The 22,788-nt window shown below is 45.4% G+C and overlaps 1 protein-coding gene across 2 annotated transcripts in view; it reads left to right on the top strand.

Moving 5' to 3' along the window:
- The first annotated feature begins 1,175 nt into the window (after positions 1-1,175).
- LOC8026023 (DNA repair endonuclease XPF) overlaps positions 1,176-22,788 on the top strand; it is a 47,254-nt gene continuing 25,641 nt past the window's right edge. The window contains exons 1-14 of one of the 2 annotated variants that reach the window (XM_040212745.2): positions 1,176-1,447; positions 1,539-1,635; positions 2,365-2,447; positions 2,544-2,666; positions 2,777-2,834; positions 4,140-4,292; positions 5,798-5,911; positions 7,606-7,754; positions 11,451-11,504; positions 12,204-12,273; positions 12,366-12,444; positions 14,283-14,431; positions 15,548-15,727; positions 18,039-18,212. In XM_040212745.2, coding sequence (XP_040068679.1) covers positions 1,374-1,447; positions 1,539-1,635; positions 2,365-2,447; positions 2,544-2,666; positions 2,777-2,834; positions 4,140-4,292; positions 5,798-5,911; positions 7,606-7,754; positions 11,451-11,504; positions 12,204-12,273; positions 12,366-12,444; positions 14,283-14,431; positions 15,548-15,727; positions 18,039-18,212 — 1,557 coding nt within the window. In that variant the 5' untranslated portion in view covers positions 1,176-1,373. The remainder of the gene's footprint in view (positions 1,448-1,538; positions 1,636-2,364; positions 2,448-2,543; positions 2,667-2,776; positions 2,835-4,139; positions 4,293-5,797; positions 5,912-7,605; positions 7,755-11,450; positions 11,505-12,203; positions 12,274-12,365; positions 12,445-14,282; positions 14,432-15,547; positions 15,728-18,038; positions 18,213-22,788) is intronic. The other variant, XM_040212746.2, reaches the window with a different exon arrangement.

Consider the following 22,788-nt stretch of genomic DNA (forward strand, 5'->3'; position numbering starts at 1 on the left):
CACAGCAGACATGTTGCCAATTCAACACATGCTACATGGGCGAAGTCCGGCCTGGGGTTCCCTAATCTGGACACTGCAAAAAAGTCGGTGTGAAATGATTATAATGCAATTAAATGCAAAGGTGCAAGCGAGCTGGACAAGAATGACGAAAATTTTCACACGGCGTGAAATCTCGGGGCTATGATTGGTCGGCGCCAAGGTCAAGTGCGGCTTTGGACCAATCACGGCCGCTGGATTTCTCGCCCACTTTTTCGCCAAGTGCCCAGATTAGGGCCCCTGGTCGATCATTTCTTGACGACGAGTCATGCTTTTGGATTTCAACTATGCGTCGGCCTTGCCACGGAAGCTCGTAGAATCGTGGTTTATCCGCCATGAGTCAACGGCGTGCAATGTCAACTGCTGCTGACTGCACGTTACCGGACGTGGTCGGCCCTCTCCATCATGACCCTGTATATGTTCCCTAGTGTTTGTGCGTAAAAGGTTGCTCTAAGTTTTTAGCGCCGAGATTTTTTTTTTATTGTGTGTGTCAGTATAGTTATCCTTGTGTTTCGTCTGGCCGGCACGCGTTGGTAATGCAGTGGTACGTAAAAAACGCAGAAGGCGTTGTGTGCTGTGAGGAAGCTTTTAAAGTTGGTGGGCCGTGGGCCGCAACTACGACGACAGTAGAACAGTGAGCCACCACGCCCGTATTCCTCGTAAATGAAGCCTGCTCCGTTTTCAAAACTGACAATGCAGCTTTTACCCTTTTTATCTGAATTAACAGCGCCTCCCTAATTTTTGCGTGAGCGTCCGTACCGCCGAGCTCACCCTGCTTCGTCATTGGTGGTGGTGGGGAAGTTTTCAGCGCTGCTTACGTCGTCCAAGAACGCGCGCGGAATCGAGGAAGGAGGAAAGAGTGGATGATGAGTGAAAATAAAAAAAACAGAATCGGGCGACTTTATGCGTCTCCTATCGCATAACAAAGGCGAAGTACACTGAAGTGTCCGGAAGTATCCAAGAATCTGTTTCGCCAAAAACTTTAGCACAAAATTGCCACGATTCATTTAAAATAATAAATATACGAATAATAATAGTTTAAAACTATATTAAAATAATATTATAACGCAAAGGATGACATTACTTTTATTTGGTAGGATTCGGTCAAATTTAGCGACTTATAGCAAATTGGTCCAGCCACATATAAAACAAAAAAAAAACATGGCAGCGCCCACAAGTTGCTTGTCGTAACATGCCCAAACAACGACTGTTTGGGGTACGGAAGCGGGATGTCCGCGTTTCCTTTTGGCAGTCGTTTCTTTAGGAAAATAAGGCTGCGCCAAGCTATTTGAATTGTCACATTCGTCGTAGAGGTTTGTCTCCGAGCGACGTTCAGAATGTCCATGCTCGAGTTTGAAACCCAGCTGTTCCTCGATCTGCACAACGAGGACGGGCTTGTCATCCTCGCCAAGTGAGTGAACCTCATCCTTCGGTACTTACATTTAGTTGATAAGCCGATGCGTGGACCCTGCTTTACTCTAATTTGTGTTCGATTCGTTCAGGGGTCTCGGCATAGAGCGCCTGCTTCTAAGCTTAATCAAAGTCCACAATGATCCCGGCAATCTTGTTCTTGTCCTGGGCACAACTTCGCAGGAAGAGGTGAGTCGTTCACCATCGCGCACCATTGCCTGAAATCAGTGCGATGGTGGAGCCGTCCACCATCGGATCTATCTCAAGGACTCCGTGTAGCGAAAGCTCGCACCTTCGATAGCTGAGCGTCATATCGGCGTTCATTCCTCTGTTCACTACTGCGCGATAGTGATGCTAATGATCTTGATATGCATATGTGGCGCTGGACGACATGCTGGGTTAAACACGGTGTCCAAGGATCCCCAGGTGCAAGCTGTGGTGCTCTGCAGAGGTTGCCTTCCTACAGCTGACACATAAAACTCCAGCTCAAAACTGACGGACCTCTGTATATACATGGCTTGCACTGACGTCGCATCAGCGGCTGTTGTGAAGAACCTTACTGCTGCGTGCGAACCTTCCGCGGCATATATTTCACACCATAAAGTATGTTCCTCTTGGCAAGATCAAGGAGGAATGATCGTTGCTGTGGTGTGATGATGTCACATGCAAGACATGTGTAAACATCTGTATTGTAAAGCTGAGCATTATACACTTCAGTACCAATGAGGTAAGCCCGTGGTTGTGTGGGCTGTGCAGAGTGTGCTCTCTAGAACATGTCATTGCGTCCAATGTCATTACATCTGTCATGATTGGTGCCCCTCGTTCAGTGAGCAAGACACTCGAAATCCAAACAAAATTTCAACCTTCTCCTCACTTCCAGCGACTTTCCTCGTAACTTTTTGTAACATGTTTCTGCAGGAGTTCTTCATAAGTCGTCTAGAGGCGGACAATGCGAATCCATTGCCAAAGTCTATCACAGCTGACTGCAGCACCAAAGACAGGTAGTGCTCGCCAGCCTTTTTGTGCGAAAAATGTTTTAATGCTGAGATAGTTCATTTTTTATAATGTGAGCACTCTTTTTTGTTGTCTTTGACTAGGAATGATGTGTACCTGGCTGGCGGTGTGCTGTTCGTCACGTCAAGGATCCTGGTGGTCGACATGCTGACGGAGCGCATCCCGATTAACCTGATCACGGGAATCATAGTTTACCATGCTCACAAGTACACACCTAAAATAGCTGCATTATACAGAAAGCTGTATGAAAGAAACGAGTGCCTATTGCTTTGGCAGAAAAGCCTAAACAAGGACGGCTTTACTCTTTATTTTTCAGGACACTCGAATCGTGCCAAGAAGCCTTCATCCTCCGGTTGTATCGACAAAAAAACAAGGTAATCTTCGAGGTCCTTAGCATCTACTTGTTGTGGTCTTGCAATTACCAATTTGTTTCTTTGGAACACAGGAGGGGTAGACATCTATTGTCTGTGGACTATAGATGTCTACCCCTCCTGTATTCATTCATTGGGCCTGGGCACATCTGTATAACCTACTCTTCACTCATTCGTCATTCCGTTTTCTTGAAGTGCAAACCCAACGCTTCCTTGAGGACCTTGCTCGGTGCGGTTTCTGGATAAATCCCGGATAAACCTCACTTCTTCATTTACCCTTTTGCACACTGTATTCATCCAATAACCCCCCCCTTCCCTTCCATACAGTGATGAGCCATGAGTCATTTTTGAGTCCTTCAACACCCTACTGGTCACGGAACTTCGGCCAAAGTTTGGTACAGAATCGATAGCTGCCGCTAAGGGCGCTGCTGTCCTGGGGTGGGGCCTATTCAGTGGGTCGCCCCACTCTTAAAGAACCACCTCGAATTTGCGATTACAAGTAGTTTTCAAAAACAATTTCTCTTACACCGAAATTTTGTTACGTTTGTATTTGATCACTGTATGCAAGCACCAGTCATTCTCTATTGATCTCTAACAAGAGAACTTACAAATAAGCTTATTTCGGTTGTTTTCAAAGAAAACAATGCTTTTGCAAGCGAAAAAGAGCTGGGCAGTTGAGCGTACTGGTTCGCAATTCCTCTACTAAATTGCGCTAGGCACGGTGCTGAATTTTTACAGTGTGGGGGTTATTGAAAGGTTATTTTAAGAAAAGCGCGAGGAATAAAAAGGATGTTATGTTGGAGAACTTTGCAGATGTACAAGATTGAGCAGTTGATTTAGTGTACAGAGCTGAAGACTTTTTTTTTTAATTAACGAGAAATGCTCTCAATGCGGTGGCGTGTTATCTTGATTTATAGCTGTCTCATTCAAAGGGTGTTCAAAATTCCGAAACACTTCTGGGTTGCCGGACCCCCAGCAGTGCAGACTAGGAAGGCACACTGCCCATGGTCGCGTACCAGGCTCTCCCATAGCATTATGGAGAAGGTTTGTGACCAGTGACGTATTGAAGGGCTCTGGTTCTGCCAGTCCTGAAGGGGTCTCTGAAACATCAGTGGTCTAGAACCACTGGTCCAATTCCAATAGTGCCATGCAATTTCCTAGGTGGCCTAATCTGTGCTTGCACCATATGGTTTACTGGAAGTACAGCGCTACATGATTCAAGCTGTCAGTTTCGTGCCTCTACATTTGCCATAGCTTTGGTGATCCATTTTCCCTGAACATTTCACATCCGCCTGCTTCCACCTGCAGACGGGCTTCATCAAGGGCCTGTCAGACAATGCGGTCGCCTTCACGTATGGGTTCTGCCAGGTCCAGCGGATGATGCGCAACCTGTTTGTCAAGAAACTCTTTCTATGGCCTAGGTTCCAGGCGGACGTGATCGCTTCTCTGAACAAGCGAAAGGTGAGCCTCATCGCTTAGAAAGACACTAAACTCCCAGGAAATGTTTTTGGTAAGTCCCTGAACACGAAAGGAAATGTCGCAAAATAATGTTTCCTGAATTGAAATAAAAGTTTTAGTCTAACATTGAGGTTGTGTGGCACATTTTGAGTGAAGAGAAATTCCAAAGCTAGCTTTTATTGCAACACATAAATACCTATTGCACTGAAAAGAGTTTTTTTGTTGTTTTTTTTTGTTAGAAGTTTATTAGTGTCATACGTCTGAAACAAAATAGCCAGGCACTCTCTAAAAACGTTTCTTGTGAGTTCAGTTTTGCTTTAGTGCTCTCTGAGGTTGTGCTCATAGCAGGGTGGTACAAGTTTGGTTTATGGCAAACAAAAGCTGTAGTATACTTGTAGTTTTCGTGCAGGCACTGGAAGTGCTCGTTTACGGTTGCTGCCCTATTTTACAAATTCATTGGGAATTGCGGTGGAGTCTGAATACTAAGCAAGCAGTCCAAAAAAAACGATTTCGGCCGAAAGATTAAGTTCCAGTGCATCTTATACTTGATATTAACCACTTCCCACTTGTTTTATGCGAATGCAAACTTCCTGCTTGATCGAATGAAATTGGCCATTTTTGTTTGTTAGGCGGAAATATTCCCAGGCAACACTGGTTATGTCCCCTCTTGCTTGATAACTGGAGCTTTCTTTTTTGTTGTCATAGTCTTATATTTACTGTGTTTTTTAGGGGCATTCATTGATGCTGCTTGGAGACATTATTCGGTTGACCAAAATTGCTTCGGTATATTAGGCCTATGGACAGAATGTACTCAAAATCAAAGCACATGAGAACACTGTCTCAGTTGTAGACTCCCATTGCGGTGTAGCCCCCTCGGCAGCCACGAAAACTACCAGATAATAGCAGAACTGGAACATACAATCCAACAATTGCCTCATTTCAGCTTCTCTAGTTTGTAGGATTTAATATTGAGGCTGTGATTCAAAGCTTCTTCGTGTCCTTGTCCTTGTCTTTACTTTGCACTAGCATTTATTGTTCATAATGCTTATCTCACTAACCCACCTTAATATTTTAGTCAAAACCAATGGAGTGACAAATTCTCTTAGTGTTGGTCTGGTTGCTGTAAACGATGCCAGCCATACAAACAAAGTCCGAAGTGTCAAGCAGCAAGTTGTTTGGCATCTGAAATTTGGTGCCCAAAGGATTTGCCAACTACTTTAACAAAAAACAATGCTAATGTAACGAATATTTCAAAAAGAAAAAAAAAATTGCTTTTTAGAGAGGGGTACCACTGAATAGTGAAGATGGACTATACTATGGAAGAGATTTGGTAATTAATTCTAAAATGCAGATGCAGGTGAGCCACTTTACTGTGGACATTTTGGCCTGGGTGGGTTTTGCAAGGAAGGTTCGTTCGTGCCGGGGCAATGAATAATTTCAGATTGTTTTGTGATAGAGCTGCCGTTCAGTGTGCCGAATGAGTTGACTTGCCTCATTCTTTGCTGCAGCCGGATGTAGTGGAACTTCGTGTGGGCATGACTCCAGCCATGCAGGCCATACAGCTCGCCATCTTGGACATTGTGGCCAGCTGCGTCCGGGAAATCAAGAGAGTGAACCCTTCGGTACATGGTCTCGACCCTGTATTGGTCTTTATTTGACGCTTTTCCGGCCACCGATTGGTTTGAGTGCAGGATTGCATTCAGATGTCCCGGTGCGAAGTCGTTGAGTCACGTGACGCCGCAGTGACAACAACGTTATTGTATCTAGTACCGTTGGGTGTCAAGTTGTGGTCTCTTGTGAAGCACGACCACATCGTGTGACTTTAGATTACGTGGCACTGTACGCTGTGTGGCGGGACATTACCCGGCACCATGACTCGATTCCGTGAGCTTTCATGACCGCATTGTGTGACGTCAGGTACCATGTTAGCATTGTGTCTTAGCACCATGGCGTCATCATGTGACATCAGGTCACGTATGTCACGTGATTCATCAGAGTGTGCCAATAAGAAAAATGCCATAAAAGCCCGCCCTTTCAGATACATTGCAATTTTGCACTGGATGGTTTGATTGACATATTGAAATAGAGCTGCCAATTTTTTGAACAGACAATATGTGTATCTGTTTCTCGGGGTGTCATGTCTCAACTTACCGCAAAAGTGAGATTTTGGTCACCCATGTTTTTCAATGTTAAGGGGGGACATAAACCTAAATTAAATTTAAAAAAAAAAAAAAATTTTTTTTTTTTTTTAAATTTGGGGTTTTTGGTATTAAAAACATATTATACACCATTACACTAAATTTCATAACCATGTGCCAAATAGTTACGTTAATATAAAATATTTTCGACACATTGTGACGCAGTAACAAAGTAAAGGAGTGCAATATTTGAATGCATTTTTCTCAGTTCTGCTTTTTGCTGCAAATTTCATATGAGGGAATTTTTTGTTCGAAGGTAAAATAATTTTGATATCACAATCAAGATGCTTCTGAGCTGAAATGTACTGGGGAATTGGGCTATCTACTTTATTTTGTTTTAAGTTAAAGTCTTCATTGAGAAAAAGCTATGTTTTCCAAAATTTACATAGGACAGATATGCATCTCATATTTTGAGGTAATCACTCTTCCTGAAATATTTACATTTGAGTTATAAAAGCCAGATAGCCCGAAGTCCAGCATACCCCACTTTATATTCAAGCAGTTAAAATGATGCTTAATAGCTTTATTTGCATATCATAGATTTCTTAACGAAGAGTGACACATCTTCTTAAGCAGGTATGTAAAGTTGTCCTAGAGAGCTGAAAGTTTACACAGTATACCTATATCTGAAGTTAAATCTCCCCTGCAAATTTCATTACGATCACTTGGGTAGTTCGGAAGTTCAACCTCTAGCCAGTGTTCCCCCTTCAGAAGTGCAGGTGGAACCATCCGACTAAAATTAAGAGAACAGACTCTCTTTTCAACCAGTTTTTTTTATAATCCAGGAGTTCTCGAAGCTCAACATCCCGAGGCATGCCTGTCGTTCTAGTTCGATAGCCGAGGTACTTCTCCCAGTTTTAGCATGATGAAATAAAGCAGTGGAGAAGTCTACGGACCTTGTAAACAATAACGCACACACCAAGGAGTGTCTGCCTTACAGTTACGCATCAATAAATATCTCGGATCATCTAAAATTACGCCTAAACCGGAAGAGCACTCAATTTAGGGTCAGGGACGGCCAAGAATTTTTTGGCAGCTCAAGGAACCCCCCCCCCCCCAAGGGTACTTTGGAGGAGAACCCAGTTTGAGAGCCCATGCCATATTTTACTGCTTTTCAGATGGAGATGGACGACCTGACCGTGGAGAACCTGATTGCGAGGTCGTTTGAGAAGATAATCAAGTTCCAGCTGGATCCCATCTGGCATCAGCTGGGTGCAAAGACGCGCCACCTCGTGTCCGACATCAAGACTCTCCGAACGATACTCCAGCGAGTCCTCTTTTATTCTTTAAATTTCGGGTTTTAATGCAGTGACGCTGAAGTTATCTCTTTCATCTATTAGCCCCGAGAGCGAACACAAGCGTCGCTGCAGTCGCCGCGCCCTGATTGGGTGAGGGGTACCGTGACGTCAGGGCGATGACTCCGCTCCGCGATCTCGCATCGGCTCGCTTCCCAGCACCGGTTTCCTGGTTTGGCGTTGTGTGCCGCAAGCTCTTCGAGGAGCTGGACTTCGTTTACCCGGTGTACAGGACGTTGAGTTAGGCCGATATTGACGTGCTTCCGTACATTTTATAAGCCTGCTCGTCCCTTTTACCTTTAAAATTGGGTTACAAATCCCGAAAGCTATCGGCGGAGGCAATTCCGCCGATGAACCTGCCCGTCCGTCCACACGACACAAGGCAAATTTGAGAGGGATCGGTGAAGCGGTGGCGCAAGTGTTTCAGACGCTGGAGTTCTGTTCCTTGCATGTTCATGATTTAGGGCGATATTACATCCCGCTTTCAAGGCATTTGAAGGGAGATTTATATCATGGGTCCTTGGGCGGTCGGCAAATTAGCTCGCGACCCCGACTTTGCGCTGCCACTCGGCATGCGCTGGTTCGCAGATGTTTTAAAGGCCCTGTGTCTGATTATCTTTGAAGTGCTCGTGGAACAGGGTTGTTTTACATAATGAGGAAATTAGCGCAAATACAAGGAAGGAAGAAAGAACGTTAGGACAGTTTTCTTTTTTCACCTTATGATTAAAGCCAGTTGTAAGTAGCGCTCTTTCCTGTCCTAACGTTCTTTCTTCCTTCCTTGTATTTGCGCTAATTTCCTCATTATGTTTAGCCAACTAGCCCACCAGATGATTTTAATTGTTTTACATAAATGTAGCTTCTTCGTGAATTAGTTATATAGTTTATACACGTATGCAGGCATATTTCTTAGAAGATACAGAATTACTGGAAATTAGTTTGTATGGTAGCAGCAAAGACGGCCGAATTGCCACCAGTGCCTGCTTGATATGTATTGAACTGCCAAAATATGCACGGCAATAGTGCCGTAATATTGAATGATTATACTTTTTCCTGTCATTCTTTATTCCAGCCTTGGGTATACCGAAAATACGCCGTTTAGTCTGAATTGTCATTTCCAATTAAAAGAGACACTGCTGCAGGTCCCCAAAAGCTTCCTCAGCCTCCAAACTCCCTACAGCTGGACTCTCTGACAACAGAGGAAAACAGGAGTAAAAGCAAGCATTCGAACGTCCGTCCAGTGGTAAATGCAGCACTAGCAGCAGAAAATGTGGAACCTGTGAAGGGCGACAGTCTGCGTGAGAAATGCTTCTGGTATTTTAGCTTCAGGACAATTCGATTTAAGTAAAATCTAAATTTTAGGGCTTAAGGGACTAATAACGAGCTAGACACCTTCGCTTGCGTTTGTTATACATTACTTGAGGGTTGATATAAACAAGTCCCCAGATACCACCCGTGTAGTCCATTGAAATACTATTTGAATCCAGCAAAGGTCAAATGCGAGCAATGTATATAATAAATGTTCCTTGTTTTTTTTACTTTGCCCCTGCACTTGGGCTGTCTTACTTGTGATTCTCTGCCCATGGCCCAGACTGTATTTAGCATGTTGCTTGAGCAGCATGCAGCTTTTCTGCTTCGGCAATCTTGTTTAAAAACAGAGATACAAAAAAAAAATAGTATACATAACGTGCCAATTTATTCAGAACATTAGCAGCATTTATTGTGCGAGATGTAAACCTATAGTGATGCTCCGGCAATTGTGGCCATATTTCTTTCTTTTCATATACCACTCCAATTCATGCGTCGCCTGCCCTGTCAACCATGCTTAAAATGTTGGTTGAAGTTTCGCCTGTAGCTACAGGCCATACCTCAATAAAGGCACATATAAAAATTTACACTTTCTACGAAAACCACGCCAAAAAAAATGAATAAATAGAAACGAGGGCGCCGACAGCTGGTGTCGTCACAGCCTCCACAGGGCGAGCGGGGCGAGTCGGGGAAAAATTCTCTCCTCGCCGTGACATCACCCCGGTTCGCTGTAAGGGGGCACCACGCCAACTTCTCGGGGCTAATACCGTAAAATCTCCAGATACTCCCCCACCCCCTATTTTCGGCTCGATTCGCTATATCTTTTCAAACACCAAAAGATAGCCCACTTCTAATAATTGTAGTGTTTGAATCAATGATGGCTTCAATGTGTGTGCGGCTAGTTAGCTATGGCAAGATATAAGCAAACTTTGCTGACTGGGAAGTACAATCATCTTTGCTTCGTTGCCCCTCGCCGCAATAACAAGTTTGGGTGAAACACATGATCTAAAATCAAAGACTGGTGCGCGGATTTTCGTCCGAGCGTGATTGACTGCGTTTCAGTCGCCCGTGCCCGCTTGCGACGAGCAAACACACCGATGCCACCTGTCAAGTAGACCCGGAACACGTTCAATCCGCTTAAATTTCTCACTTCCTCCTGCATTAATCTTTTACTGTGGGCTCGAATTAATTTTGACGCTGTCGTAAGTGACTACTTGTAGGTAATGCGTATATTTGATCTTGGAAGTGCTGCAAAACCTTTGGTCTGGTTATACTCAAGTTGGAAGGGTTCCAGGGCTACTTATAGATGGCGCCAGTGTGCCAGCGGATTCTCTTGTTTTCGTTTTCGTTGGCCCCTGCGTTCTACCGAGCGCATGGAGAGAAATGGGAGACAAACGACGGGATGATGAAGTACTTGCGACTCTTTGCCGCACTATATCCTCTCCGCTTCGCACGCCGCGGCACGCTGCCTCTCGGCCGTGCCTCTGGACCTCCCGCAGAAGCAATGGTCCCTTCCCACAGTGCGGCTTGGATCCAACATGGCCGCCCTGGGAGCACCGTTGCAATACTCTGCCCCGCAAGTGGAGCATATGCAGTTACTCTAGATGAAGTTAGACACTGGTGCCATCGATTGAGTAGCCGTGAAACACTCAGTTCTCAAATATTTTCTAATCTTTATGTGCATCACTCTTTCTTTCTTGGCTTGAAAAACTTTCGACAATGTTATGAACGACAGTTCATCATAGATAATATATACATTTGACCTCGCAAATACTGCAAAACCTTCACTCTAGTGAATTGCAGTTCCGAGGTCACCTCATAGATGCCACCATGTCCTCTTGTCGTAAGACGTTGTAAGAGATTGGTTCGAGGGTGTCCTAAGCAAACACAAGTGTGGGATTGAGCTTTGAGTGTGGACCAAAGTAAGAAAAAAAAGGTTCCTATGCACAGCAATCCTTTACAAATGTCCGCTTTATTAGATCACAACGAATATTGTATCATACATAAAGAGAGAGATAGATACAAATTAGCTTATTAAAGAACATAGGTACCTAGATTAATTGTTCGGAAATACATAAATTATGATTATCACGCTTTGTCAATCACAAAACTTGTCCCGCCTCGTAACGAACAAGCTAGAAAAAAGCAAATCCTTCTACAGTCCGCATCTGTAGCAGATGGTCCGCTCTGCGTAATTTGTTAACTTTTGAGCATGTACAGCCTGCAGACTATACTTTCGAAAATGCAGTAATCGGCAGAGGACATAGTGTTACTTAATAGATAATTCCCTTGCAGTGACTGTGTTTTTAAGTTTTTTTGAGTGCTGAAAAATTTTGACATTGCAATTTGAAATTATTTTGCAGGTATCTTACGCAGTACGATTGTGTGACATTCTACAGCCTCGTCAAGTCAGTCAGGTAAGAAAGGTTTCTTTGTTTTTTTATGAAAAGACAGTGAGCGCGCTGGTGAGCTGGTGACAGTTAATCATGATGTTTAAAACCCGAGACTGGTGGTGAAGCAAGAAAAGAAAAAAGTCTCGGGTTTTAGACATCACGATTGTTGTTCATGCTGGCATTTAGCCCTTGTCCACATTTTGTATCAAGAAAGGGGTAAATGGTGAGAAACAATTGCATGTTTAACGATGACGATAAAGATCACTGCATCACTGAAACAGCGGTCGCTATGTGTGAATGTGGGAGACTGAAGCTGCAGCAGTTGCGCCGTCAAAAGGCCGGTCATGGCTGCTCTTCATGAAGCCAGACATGGGAAATGGTGACTGGCAGGCTCGTAGCCAAGATTTTGATTCGGGTGGAGGCCCGCCCATGACAAAATGCTATATGAGGGGAAGTGGGGGAGAGGAGGTCCCAGCAAAATGGAAGATTTTGGGAGGGCCTGGGCTCCATGGCCCTCCCCCCCCCCCCCCCCCCCCCCCTGGCTACTTGCCTGGTGACTGGCACTGGGATTCTAGGCACTTAAACATTGTGCTCAGATGAACTGCACAGTTTGATGTTTTGAACTGAAATCTCACTTGTAATAAATATACATAAAAAAAAAAGTGATTTAGTGGCAGACTTGGAGGCATTGCACATTTTAATCGCTGGCACACTATCGTGCAGGGACGCAGGGACCATGACCTCGCAGATTTCGGACTGGTTCTTTCTTGATGCCGCCGAGACACTTTTCCTGGTGAGGAACGCCACCGAGTCGGATTTCTGTCATCAACACCTTGCCTTCAAGAAATGACGAGGAAATAATTCGTACGGACTTTATTCCACCAGCAAGCCAAAGCAAGGGTGTACGGGAGCGAGCAGAAGCTCCACAAAGAAGAGGCGAAAGGAAAAGAGGCTACAACTAAAGGTAAATAAGGGTCTGTTTATTTATTTATATTATTTTATTTTATTCAATACTGCAGGTACATTGAGGTATCACACAGTTCTTCAATTTACCTGCAGTGCACTACCTACAGCACTGAAGGTAGGATCAATGTACTTATTTTCAACACTTGATTGACTGTAGAGCTTGATAATTTCTCCAGTGGAGACATTCACAGGATGTTATATTTGAATGCACTGTTCACTGGGAATGTTCAGGACGTGCTCACACTCACAGGTTCCCAAGAAAGGCAGTCGTGATGGTGTGGAATGCACGAAAGCACTGAGGAAGCTCGCAGTTAGCATGTGCTGATCAGCTATGCATGTAGCTATGGCCACCAGTGATTACCCCTTATGCCTTGCATTCAGGTATACCATGTATCGCCAGTCATTAAAATGTTCTTTGGATAGAACGGTAATAATGACTCTGGCGGTATGTGCTAGTGAATGACCGTGGACTGTCGCTTTCTTAGAAGGAGCTTGAAGCTCTTTTTTTTTTACTTTGGCACATTACTGCTGAGAGAATACTGTTTCCCTTCTCTAAGCCAGGAACAGGCATTGTTTTGTGCTTACCCGTGTTTGCCATGCAAGCAAAAGTAATAAATGAAATTTGAACTTCTCTTTTTGCTTCGACTACCTTCCTCTTTCATGAGCCAACGGTCAGATGTGTGCAACGAGTCTAGTGCCATTAAAAAGAGTGACCCACAAAGTATGAGTTATTTCTTGGCACTGGATATCCAGTGCCAAGTTAGGCTCACTCAGAGTGGAAGTGAGGACTTGCTCCAGTGCAGACATAGAGCCCCAGAAGTAGTGAAATTGCAGAAAAAGATTAAAATATTCCGGGGAGTTCAAAAGGAATGTATTAACAACGACTACTCCTTGCACCCCTCCAAAGGACTGCCAACTGTTCGGGGGCACAATGAAAATGGATTGATAGATTAATTGATTGAAAATCGCACGCGGCAAACAGCCTCTTGCAATTATGAACACTCCACTGGAACGTTGTAGTGATATGGCAACTTGATGTCTCCAATTCTAATATAAAATGAAAAAAAAAAAAAAAGAAGCTACTAAAAGGGTTTTGTAGTGGTAAGCAGGCAAGTTTCTGATGGAACAAGCTCTTCATAGCAAAAACTGATATAACGAAGATGTGGGTATTGCTAATGAATCAGAGTTGAAGTGCCCTCGTAACGCTAGCATACTGATGTAGTTGCCAAAAAGATGAGGAGTGTTTGGCATACTTATGTAGTTGCCAAAAAACTTATACAGTGCAATGCACTTATAACGACGCCAGATATAACAATATACTGCTTATAACGATCAGTTTCTAGAGTTTCAAGACTAGAAACACCCAGCTTCTAGTCCAGATACAACGATGATCGGTTATAACGATTGAATTTTTGGGTTTTCTCATTATCGTTATGAGTGGATTGCACTGTACAGTAAAATTCATCTATAGTAAAGACTGCTAGAAAATATGTAGTGCAGCAAAGTTCATGTATGCTTGCCATACTGGGGCAGGAATTTGAGGTACCGCAATAGGGGAGACACTCACAAAACTGTACCGTAAAATACCGGGCAAGCGCCCACTAAAATACTATAGAGATAATCGCGAAAAAATGGGGGATGAGGCGCTTCTCTGGTCATCAATTTTACATATCAATGTACTCTGCATATTTTCTCAGATCTTATAAATTTGGGTATGGGCGCTTAGTGTGAGATGGGTGGATGCCAATATTCTACGGTAAGGTTTTTTTGTTTTTTTGAAGACTGATTTTACTGTTGTACAAAGAAAAAGCACTTCAGGGGAGTTGTCTCCTTCAGAGGCGACATTGCGGATGGAGGAGAGCCCCAAGTGGGCCGCCCTCTCGGAGATCCTGGTCGAGATCGGACGAGAGAACAACGACTGCGGGGATCTCAACTCTGTCCTCGTCATCGCCGAGGACGACCGAATCTGCGGGCAGCTCACAGAGGTAGCGTACTGTCCTGCAGAAAATTAGGTTTTCCTTACTTCTCGATGTGTCCCACAAAACATCTGGAAACCAGTCTAACGCGTCTGTTAAACAAAAGTTAAGACCACAAGTCCTTTTTTGCCAAACACTCCTCGGTCTTCTCCCTTCAGCCACGTGACAATGGGTAGCTTCCTCTCCCTCCAGTCACTTGAAGATGGGGAGCTCTTTTGCACTGGCTGCTTGTGGAAGGATCTATCATGGATGGATAGGGTTGTCCACTTTAATGTGTTCTGCCATATGGAGAGGATAACAAAGGAGTGCGAGGAGAGGGGGAAAGCTGAAACGGTAGAATATAAACTGCAAGGCTGTATCAATCAGTTTTTGCTTTTTCACGCTTCAGTATCTGATTTTTGCCGCATACTCTAACCGGCCTTTTGCAAATATCCCAAAAGGTGACGCACAGAGTCCTGCATGTTCCTTCTTTCCGCGGCATTTACCAAGTGACGCTGAAGAGAATGAGAAATAGAGAAGGTAGTGCAGTTGCTCGCCTGCATACCCTTTGTCACGTCCACGATCGCCGTCACCACCTGCTAGAGCCGGTTCTGTAGAGGGCTCTCCCAACATTTTTTTCAGCATCGCAGGCGGCACTATATGCTTCTTAAAAGGTCTATGTGAGGCCAAGGTCACGTAGAGAGATCACGCAACCTTTGCCCCATATCACGACTTTATTTCGTTTGTCCAAAACAAAAAGTGTAACTTATTTGTGTCAATCCTACAATTTAGTGCTCCTGAGTGCCTCATAATTTGACGAGCCTTACACGAAAAACATAGTTTTTTGGCCATCCCGCGCCGTTTTTTTTATCTGTAGCATGAGTCTATACTCTTGACATTTTTATTGATTGGCGTAGAATTTTGCTGAGAAGCCATTAATTTTTTACCAACACAACATTGTCCGCTACATTCGAGGGTTCTTTGCAGCAAGCGTCTGTAAAGGAACGGAGCTCTTATGCTTCCAGGTGAATGAAAAATTGTTTTTATCAAGTGAGGAAAGAGAAAAATAAAATGTGCAAACAATGAATGAATGTCTCTGTTGCAGAATTTGGAATGCAAGTTCCTCACACATCCTTTGTTTTCCAGTACCTCTGCTGTGGCGGTCAGGCGGTGCTTCGCAAAATTTACCGCAAGTCGGTGGCAGACAAGGATGGCCTACAGCTCCCTCGTCTTCCGAGCATGTCTGAAGATGTCCAGAAGTCGCCCCAAAAGACGAAGAAAAAACAGTCGAAGCCCAAAGTTGGAGACACAGACTCCGACGACGTGGTAAGTCCACGCACCATTCTGCATCCTGTCAGCCCATCTGTAACTACTAGGCCTGTGAACTGTCACCTTTGTAGCTTTGCGATGTCGGTTCATTTCGTTTTTACGTGGTGGAAGTAATGCCTGGTAGGGGATGATTTCTGGCCTCTAGCGATAAAATACGTTTCTGTCTTCTAGCCTAGGAGTTTTTGGGGGTTTTTGATCTCGAGGAATGCCCGTCTGTCTTGAGTGGCAGCAAGGGAACTGCTTAGGGTCTCTGTGTTGGTGCAATAAAGCACTGCAGAAGCCTACAGCTCCTGTCAAGATAAATGCACATTACTAATGGGAAATTCCACTCGTCGTTTTGGAGCATGCCGGGATCGACTTCTCTGGAGTGCACCTATTTTACTGGGCGATTGGGATCGAGATGGACGTGTTCCACTCGTCGTTTTGGGTCAGCTCCCACTCCCGATCTTGATCTGGATTCGAGTAAAGTCGCTCCAGCAGATTCGACCGGAAGCCAACCTGTCCAGCCCTTGGCTTGCAAACGTGACTTCCTTTCCCACCAAAATCTGGGGCGTCTCGCCAATCTCACGTCAGAAGAATTCGTAATGGCTGCCCGCGAAGTGCTGCCTGCTTTGCTGCTGTGCTGCTTGATGACAGTTCGTCGCCAAGTTGCTCGAGCAGCTCCTCCACCAGGAGCGTCGCGGATAGCACTGACGACGAGGATTGCTTGTATGTCCCGCATGAATTCGACCGCCGTTTCGGACCTCCGCAAAAGTGGCCAAAAGTTGAGACATACTTGGACACTATTCATGAGTATTCGGATGAAGAGGCAAGTGGGCTACGCTGATGCACATTGCTTATTGACACGCATCTTTCACATTATGACTAACTTCGCTTATGCGTTGAGCACACTCATTGTTAGCACCATGATTGCTAAAGCGTGTGTTTGAGATCTAGGACCGCGGGTAGGGGACTCCCACAAAGGTGATTGATGGGAAGGCAACCGCCGATCCCGAAGGAGTGGTCATGTTCCGTTGGGGATCCGGAAGCGAAGTGACTCTGTTCGGATCGCGTGCTCCATCTCGGATCTGGTTTACTGATCCCAGCACACTCCAAGACGACCAGGGGAATTCGCTATAAGGAATGTTTGCCGCATAGTTATACAGTCAAATCTCGTTATAGCAAAGTTGAAAGAGCGGTCGTAATTATTTCGTTATAACCATTAGTTTGTTATAGCCAATGTCCATTTCTTCCCACTATTATCAAGCAAGGGGTATTATGATTGCTTTGTTATATCCATTAGTTTGTTATATCCCAGTTTGTTATAACGAGGTTTTACTGTACACCAATGGGCGACTCGGATTTTCTGAAGCAGGAGGACACTTCACTTCAGTGCAGAGTCAGTCGGGGCTATTTGAAAGCTCGGGGAACCCCTAGGTTTTTCTGGAACTCCTGGATTCTTAGGAACCTGATGTTCTAGTCGTTTCTGAATGTAACAACCTGTGAAACATGCCAACGAGGCTCTAGTGCAAGGGTCTCCAAACTTTCTGGCTAAGGGGCTGGTACAGGGTCTGTCACTTTCTCGAGGGCCGGAAAATAAATAGCTAAACATAAATGATGAAGAACTAAGTAAATGGTCTTATAGATAAGCATTTAGATACAGAATTGAAAGGTATATAGTAAACATAAAAAGAAAGTAGATCCTTAGGTGGATGAACATATCTACTTCATTTATAAGTCCTATATTTAGCTAATTATCACATTGCACAATAATCGGGATCCAGAAAAGTCACCAGCATAAATCAAAGTGCATAGAAACTTTTGCGTGTTTTGACATGTCAGAAGCCTAATGAGAATGATAGAACTGATTCTGACAATATGCAATAGATTTGAGACAGAATGTATGCATGGGAACGAAAATTAATTGTAACATATGTAGTTACACAGATATGAAACGGGACTAATAATAATAATTTTTATTTATTATTACTTGCTTCAGAACGATCCAAGTATTGATTCGGTGATGACGATGTCCAATTAATGATACGATGAGAGGGCACACCTTACGATAGGTAGTTTTTGCTCGCTTCCTCTGATATCTTCGTTAATGCGGTCGGCCCGTGCTGCAGTGCCGTTTCTTTACTTGCGCCAGTTCTTGCTCTAGGCGGGCCAATCGGAAGACCTCCGCGTGCCGGGGTTTCGAGACCTTTTCTCTAGTGTATCTGCGAGCTATCCTTAAGATCACAGACCATTCTCACTGTCGCTGCAATTTTATGCGATTTAACCTTTCTTTCTCCCATTGTCCCATCCCTGTATTCACTCCACGAAGGAAGAGTCCGACGCAACGGAAGCGGCAACTGCGGTCTTTCCTCCTAATTTGCCGAACACGGTGTTCCACCCTCTGAGGTCGTCGGCGTTTGCACTGCAGCAGCTGCTGCTCACTGTCGAACCCAAGTACATTGTCCTCTACGACGTCAACATCGCCACAGTGCGTGAAATTGAGGTGGGTGAAATCTTTGTTGTGCCTGTTGTGCCGCGGCTAGGAGCGTGTTGAGCGAAAACATCCGCAGCAGAGCTTGGGAAACGTGGTTTGATCCGTGCCCCTGCCTGTTTTCATCAGAATGAGCATCGTGTTAGCGTGCATTTGTGTATCATTACTGCTTGATGCTTTTTAAGGGTGCCGGACTAGCAGTTGCACTGCACTGGCTAAATTTCTCATGTGCAGTAGAGACATCGGACATTCTTTGGTGTCGACTAACTTCCAGCTGTCTAGACATCCATAGTGTAAATTACTTTTCAAATTACCCTTATTGCCCAATATCTCTTTCCGCAAAATCCCACAAATCCTCTCGTCAATCCCACTTGCACTGCGCGGCGCGGGAAGTTACGGGGTCCTTTCGATGCACGCTTGGGCCAGCTCGTATGCTGCACACATTCTGAAAGTGGCTCAATTCCTTGTCTGTGCTTAGAGAGAAGGCTCAAGTCCTTTTCTCTTACCACTCCAAGATCACATCACAAAGCCAATAGATACTTTGTTTTGTTATCGTCTTGCTTTCTTTGTGTTCTGGAAATGTAAAATGCTAAACAAACATGAACCAGTTTTCCTATTAATGGGTACTTCTTCACAGGCCCAAGGTCAGATTGCTGTAATGTGTCGAAAAGACAATAGGAGGTGCTACATATTTCTGGAATGGTCTATTAGACCCCCCGTAAAAGCAATTATGACATGGAGTGGTGGTTTTTGAATATATTAATCCTTTTCCAACCTCTTCCTATCCTAAGTGCAGTATTATTTATCTATAACGGTGCCACTTATAACAAGCTGCTACTTTTATAACAAACATACATAGTAGAGAAATCCTCAAGTTTGGTTGAAGACTTGCATGTATAAGTGCTAACCTGCTTATATAGTGTAAACGACTAAATTTTCGCGAAGACCTAATTTTCACGAATTTCGTGAATTGCCTACAATTCGCGAAAAATATGTTCTGTGAACAATTCGGGCAATATGTGAACGCTACGGAAGCTACACTCGATTCGCGAAAATTAGAAGCCGCAAATAATTCAAAATTTTCAGCTTTGGCCCGATTCGCGAAAATCTGAGCCCCCGAAAATTAAGTCGTTTACAGTAATTGATCAATGTTATAATGAGCGTTTTGGTCATGAGACCAAACTTTTGGAGTGAGCGTTTTGGTCTTGAAACCAAACTTTTGAAGTATTGTCGAGACCGTTTATAACCAAGTCAGTTATAACGAAATAGCGGCTACAGTGAAGCGATCACAACTTCCCATTCCCCTTGGCAATTTTTCAATGCATTTGTGTCTGTTTCAAGTGAAGGAGATGGAGCGGCTCCCACGGCTATAGCAAAGAAATATTTTTTGTGATAATTTAAACAGTACAGTCTAGACCGCATGTAACATATGTCGCGGGAGTTGCGAAAATCCGCACTATAAGCGGTACCGCACTATAACCAGAACATCAATTTTTCAGGCCAAAATACATGCCATCAGACAACTTACCTTTGTAAAAGAATTTATTTTATGTTAGATGAAAAATAAAGCTTAGTTTGAGGAAAGTCTTTATTTCACCAGACTAGTACACTTCTCTCTCAAGTGTGTCACACATTTTGAAAGAAATGAGTGACTTTTGCCTGGTGCAACCTTTTAACGGCGTTGCGGGTTGCGGACCGACGTTGCGAGCGTTCAGAATTGCTAACCCTAATCACTTTTCTCCGGCAATGAAAACGCGTGAAAATTCGCATCCTTTTTACGGTACGCTCCAGTAATACCTTTAACTTGAGCACAGGCATGAAATGCTCCAAATAAGAAATCCGGGCGATGTTCGAAAACACAAATGCTTAGAAAGCACCACTGTAGTCGAAGTAAACAAACACAACGACACGGGCGTTTCTGCCATCTTGAGAGTGCCGCCACAACATTGCCGCACGAGTAGGTGGATCTTCCCTTCTAGTGCGTGCTGGGTTATCATAGCGACACACAACGAAAATTCACAGTCAAGGATAGCGCTTTTACGCGGAACGATTAGCTTCCACTGTAGTGGTCGCTATTTGTCCAGCTAGTGGCGCCCTCTTAGTGTAGAAGGGCGTGCGTGTTCTTTAGAAGAAGTAAAGGGAGTTCTTCACGAGCAGCCGTCGGTGTCGGATGTCTTCTACTGAGCTCCGCCTCACAGGGTTTGAGAGGTAGGCTCTGAATCCTACATGGTGTCAGAAGTGGGATATGGCAAGCTCTGATAGCACAACCGATTCCACACCCTGGAGGGGCATCGCTTTACGCCAGCCTGACAGCTTCGACTTTTCGAATGCGGAACTGTGGCCCTCCTGGCTATCGCAGTATGAAGACTACGCCTTTGCATCGGGTCTTTCCTCGGCACCTCAAGATGTTCAGGTACGTCTGCTACTCTACTGCATGGGATCGGAGGCCCGACGCTTGCTGCAGTCCTTTTCGCTGTCCGCCGAGGCGCCATACAACGCCGTGGTACGGTGTTTCACCGAGCACTTCGTCCACCCCGTCATTGAAGTATACGAATCGTCGCGTTTCCATCGGCGGGTCCAACAAGCGGAGGAAACCGTAGATGCGTTCTACGCGGAGCTGATGCGTCTAGTAAAGCGTTGTAACTATGGCACCCCGGAGGTCGAGGAACGTCTTGTCAGGGATCGTTTTGTCGTCGGTCTTCGGGACTCTCAGCTGTCTGACCGTCTTGGACGTAACCCAAAGCTCACGCTCAAAGACGCGTGGGTACAAGCGCGCCAAGCCGAAGACGCCGACAAAGAAAAGGCAACCAAGGCAAGCACGGGTCAATCTGAAACTCCAGGAGGTCAAGGTGTCAATCTTGACGCGTCCAAGCTCGCAGGTCGCCTCAAGCGGCGCGGCACTAAGCCTAACGCCACCAACGCTGCTCACGACCAGTCGTCTCGCGTCTCTATGGGCAGGCCTGGTTCTTGTTTATTCTGCGGACGTTCACCTCATCCTCGTGAGGACTGTCCCGCACGCAAATCGAAGTGTAACTTTTGCCGTAAGCAAGGCCACTTCGCAGAGGTCTGTCTCTCCCGCATGAAAAAGCAAGCCAAAGTAGGCACTCTACAGCTTTCTGTAGTCGACGCCGGAGAGAAGGCTAAGTACATTGATGTCACCGTGAACAAATATACAGCGTCCTTCAAAGTGGACTCGGGAGCCGAGGTGACGGCTGTTCCAGATGATTTCCCTCGGATTCCCAAGCGTTTGTCAAAGGTGGAAAACGCCATTCATGGATCGGGCAACCACCCGCTTAAAGTGCTGGGTTCTTTCTCATCGACGCTGTGGTGGAACGGCAGATCTTCCAAGCAGCAGGTGTATGTTATCCAGTCTCTCGGTACTCCTTTGCTGGGCTTCTCTGCCATACAGGACCTTCAGGTCATCAAGTTCCTCGATTCTGCAGCCAAGCCTGCCGTCAACCCAGGCTTCACTGAGCTCTTCACAGGTCTTGGTACGCTACCCGACGAGTACACGATCCGGCTAGAATCCAAAGCCACCCCTTTCTCTTTGAGTGTACCTCGTCGTATACCCATTCCCTTACGAGAGGTCGTGAGGACGGAACTGGAGAAGCTCGAGCGACAGGGCATCATTCGTCGGGTTGAAGGCCCCACCCCATGGTGTGCAGGAATAGTCGTCGTTCCGAAGGCTTCTCGTGGTCACCGTCTCTGCGTTGACCTTACGAAGCTCAACAAGGTCGTCCTTCGAGAACGGCACATGCTCCCTACGGTGGACCAAGTTCTCGGACTTCTGGGAGAAGCGACTGTTTACTCCAAGTTGGACGCAAATTCCGGATTTCACCAGGTGAAACTTGCCAAGGAAAGTCAGGAGTACACCATTTTCATTACTCCCTTTGGCCGCTTCTGCTTCTGTCGTCTGCCTTTTGGACTTACGTCGGCACCAGAGTACTTTCAGAAGCAGATGGCGCGCATACTGGAAGGACAGGTCGGGTGCGTCAACATGATTGACGACATTCTTGTCTTTGGACGGACGCGCGAAGAACATGACGCGCGGCTCAACCAGGTACTTTCCCGACTATCGAAGGCTGGCATCACTCTCAACAAAGACAAGTGCGTGTTCGGAGTGTCCGAAGTCAGCTTCCTTGGAGTCGTCGTGTCAGCAGAAGGCGTGAAGCCGGATCCTAGCAAGATTCAGGCTGTCCAGGCGATGGAAAGGCCTGAGGATGTTGCAGGGGTCCGAAGGCTACTTGGCATGGTAAACCATGTTGCGCGTTTCGTGCCGCACATCTCCGAAGTCACCGCTCCTCTCCGAGCACTTTTGTCGAAGACCAACGTATGGGCCTGGGGTCCTGAGCAGGCGGTTGCATTCCTACGGGTGAAGAACCTCTTGAGTTCAGACTGCTGTCTCGCCAAGTACAACCCAGTGTACCCCACAACAGTTTCGGCAGATGCCAGCTCCTTCGGTATCGGTGCCGTACTCCTTCAAGACCAACCTTCGGGAGAAAGGAGGGCGGTGGCCTTCGCATCTAGGGCCATGACCCTGACAGAGATGCTCTATAGCCAAACAGAGAAGGAGGCTCTGGCAACGGTG

Source organism: Ixodes scapularis, unplaced genomic scaffold, assembly GCF_016920785.2.
Source record: "Ixodes scapularis isolate PalLabHiFi unplaced genomic scaffold, ASM1692078v2 PGA_scaffold12__126_contigs__length_90152505, whole genome shotgun sequence".
Lineage (NCBI taxonomy): Eukaryota > Metazoa > Arthropoda > Arachnida > Ixodida > Ixodidae > Ixodes > Ixodes scapularis.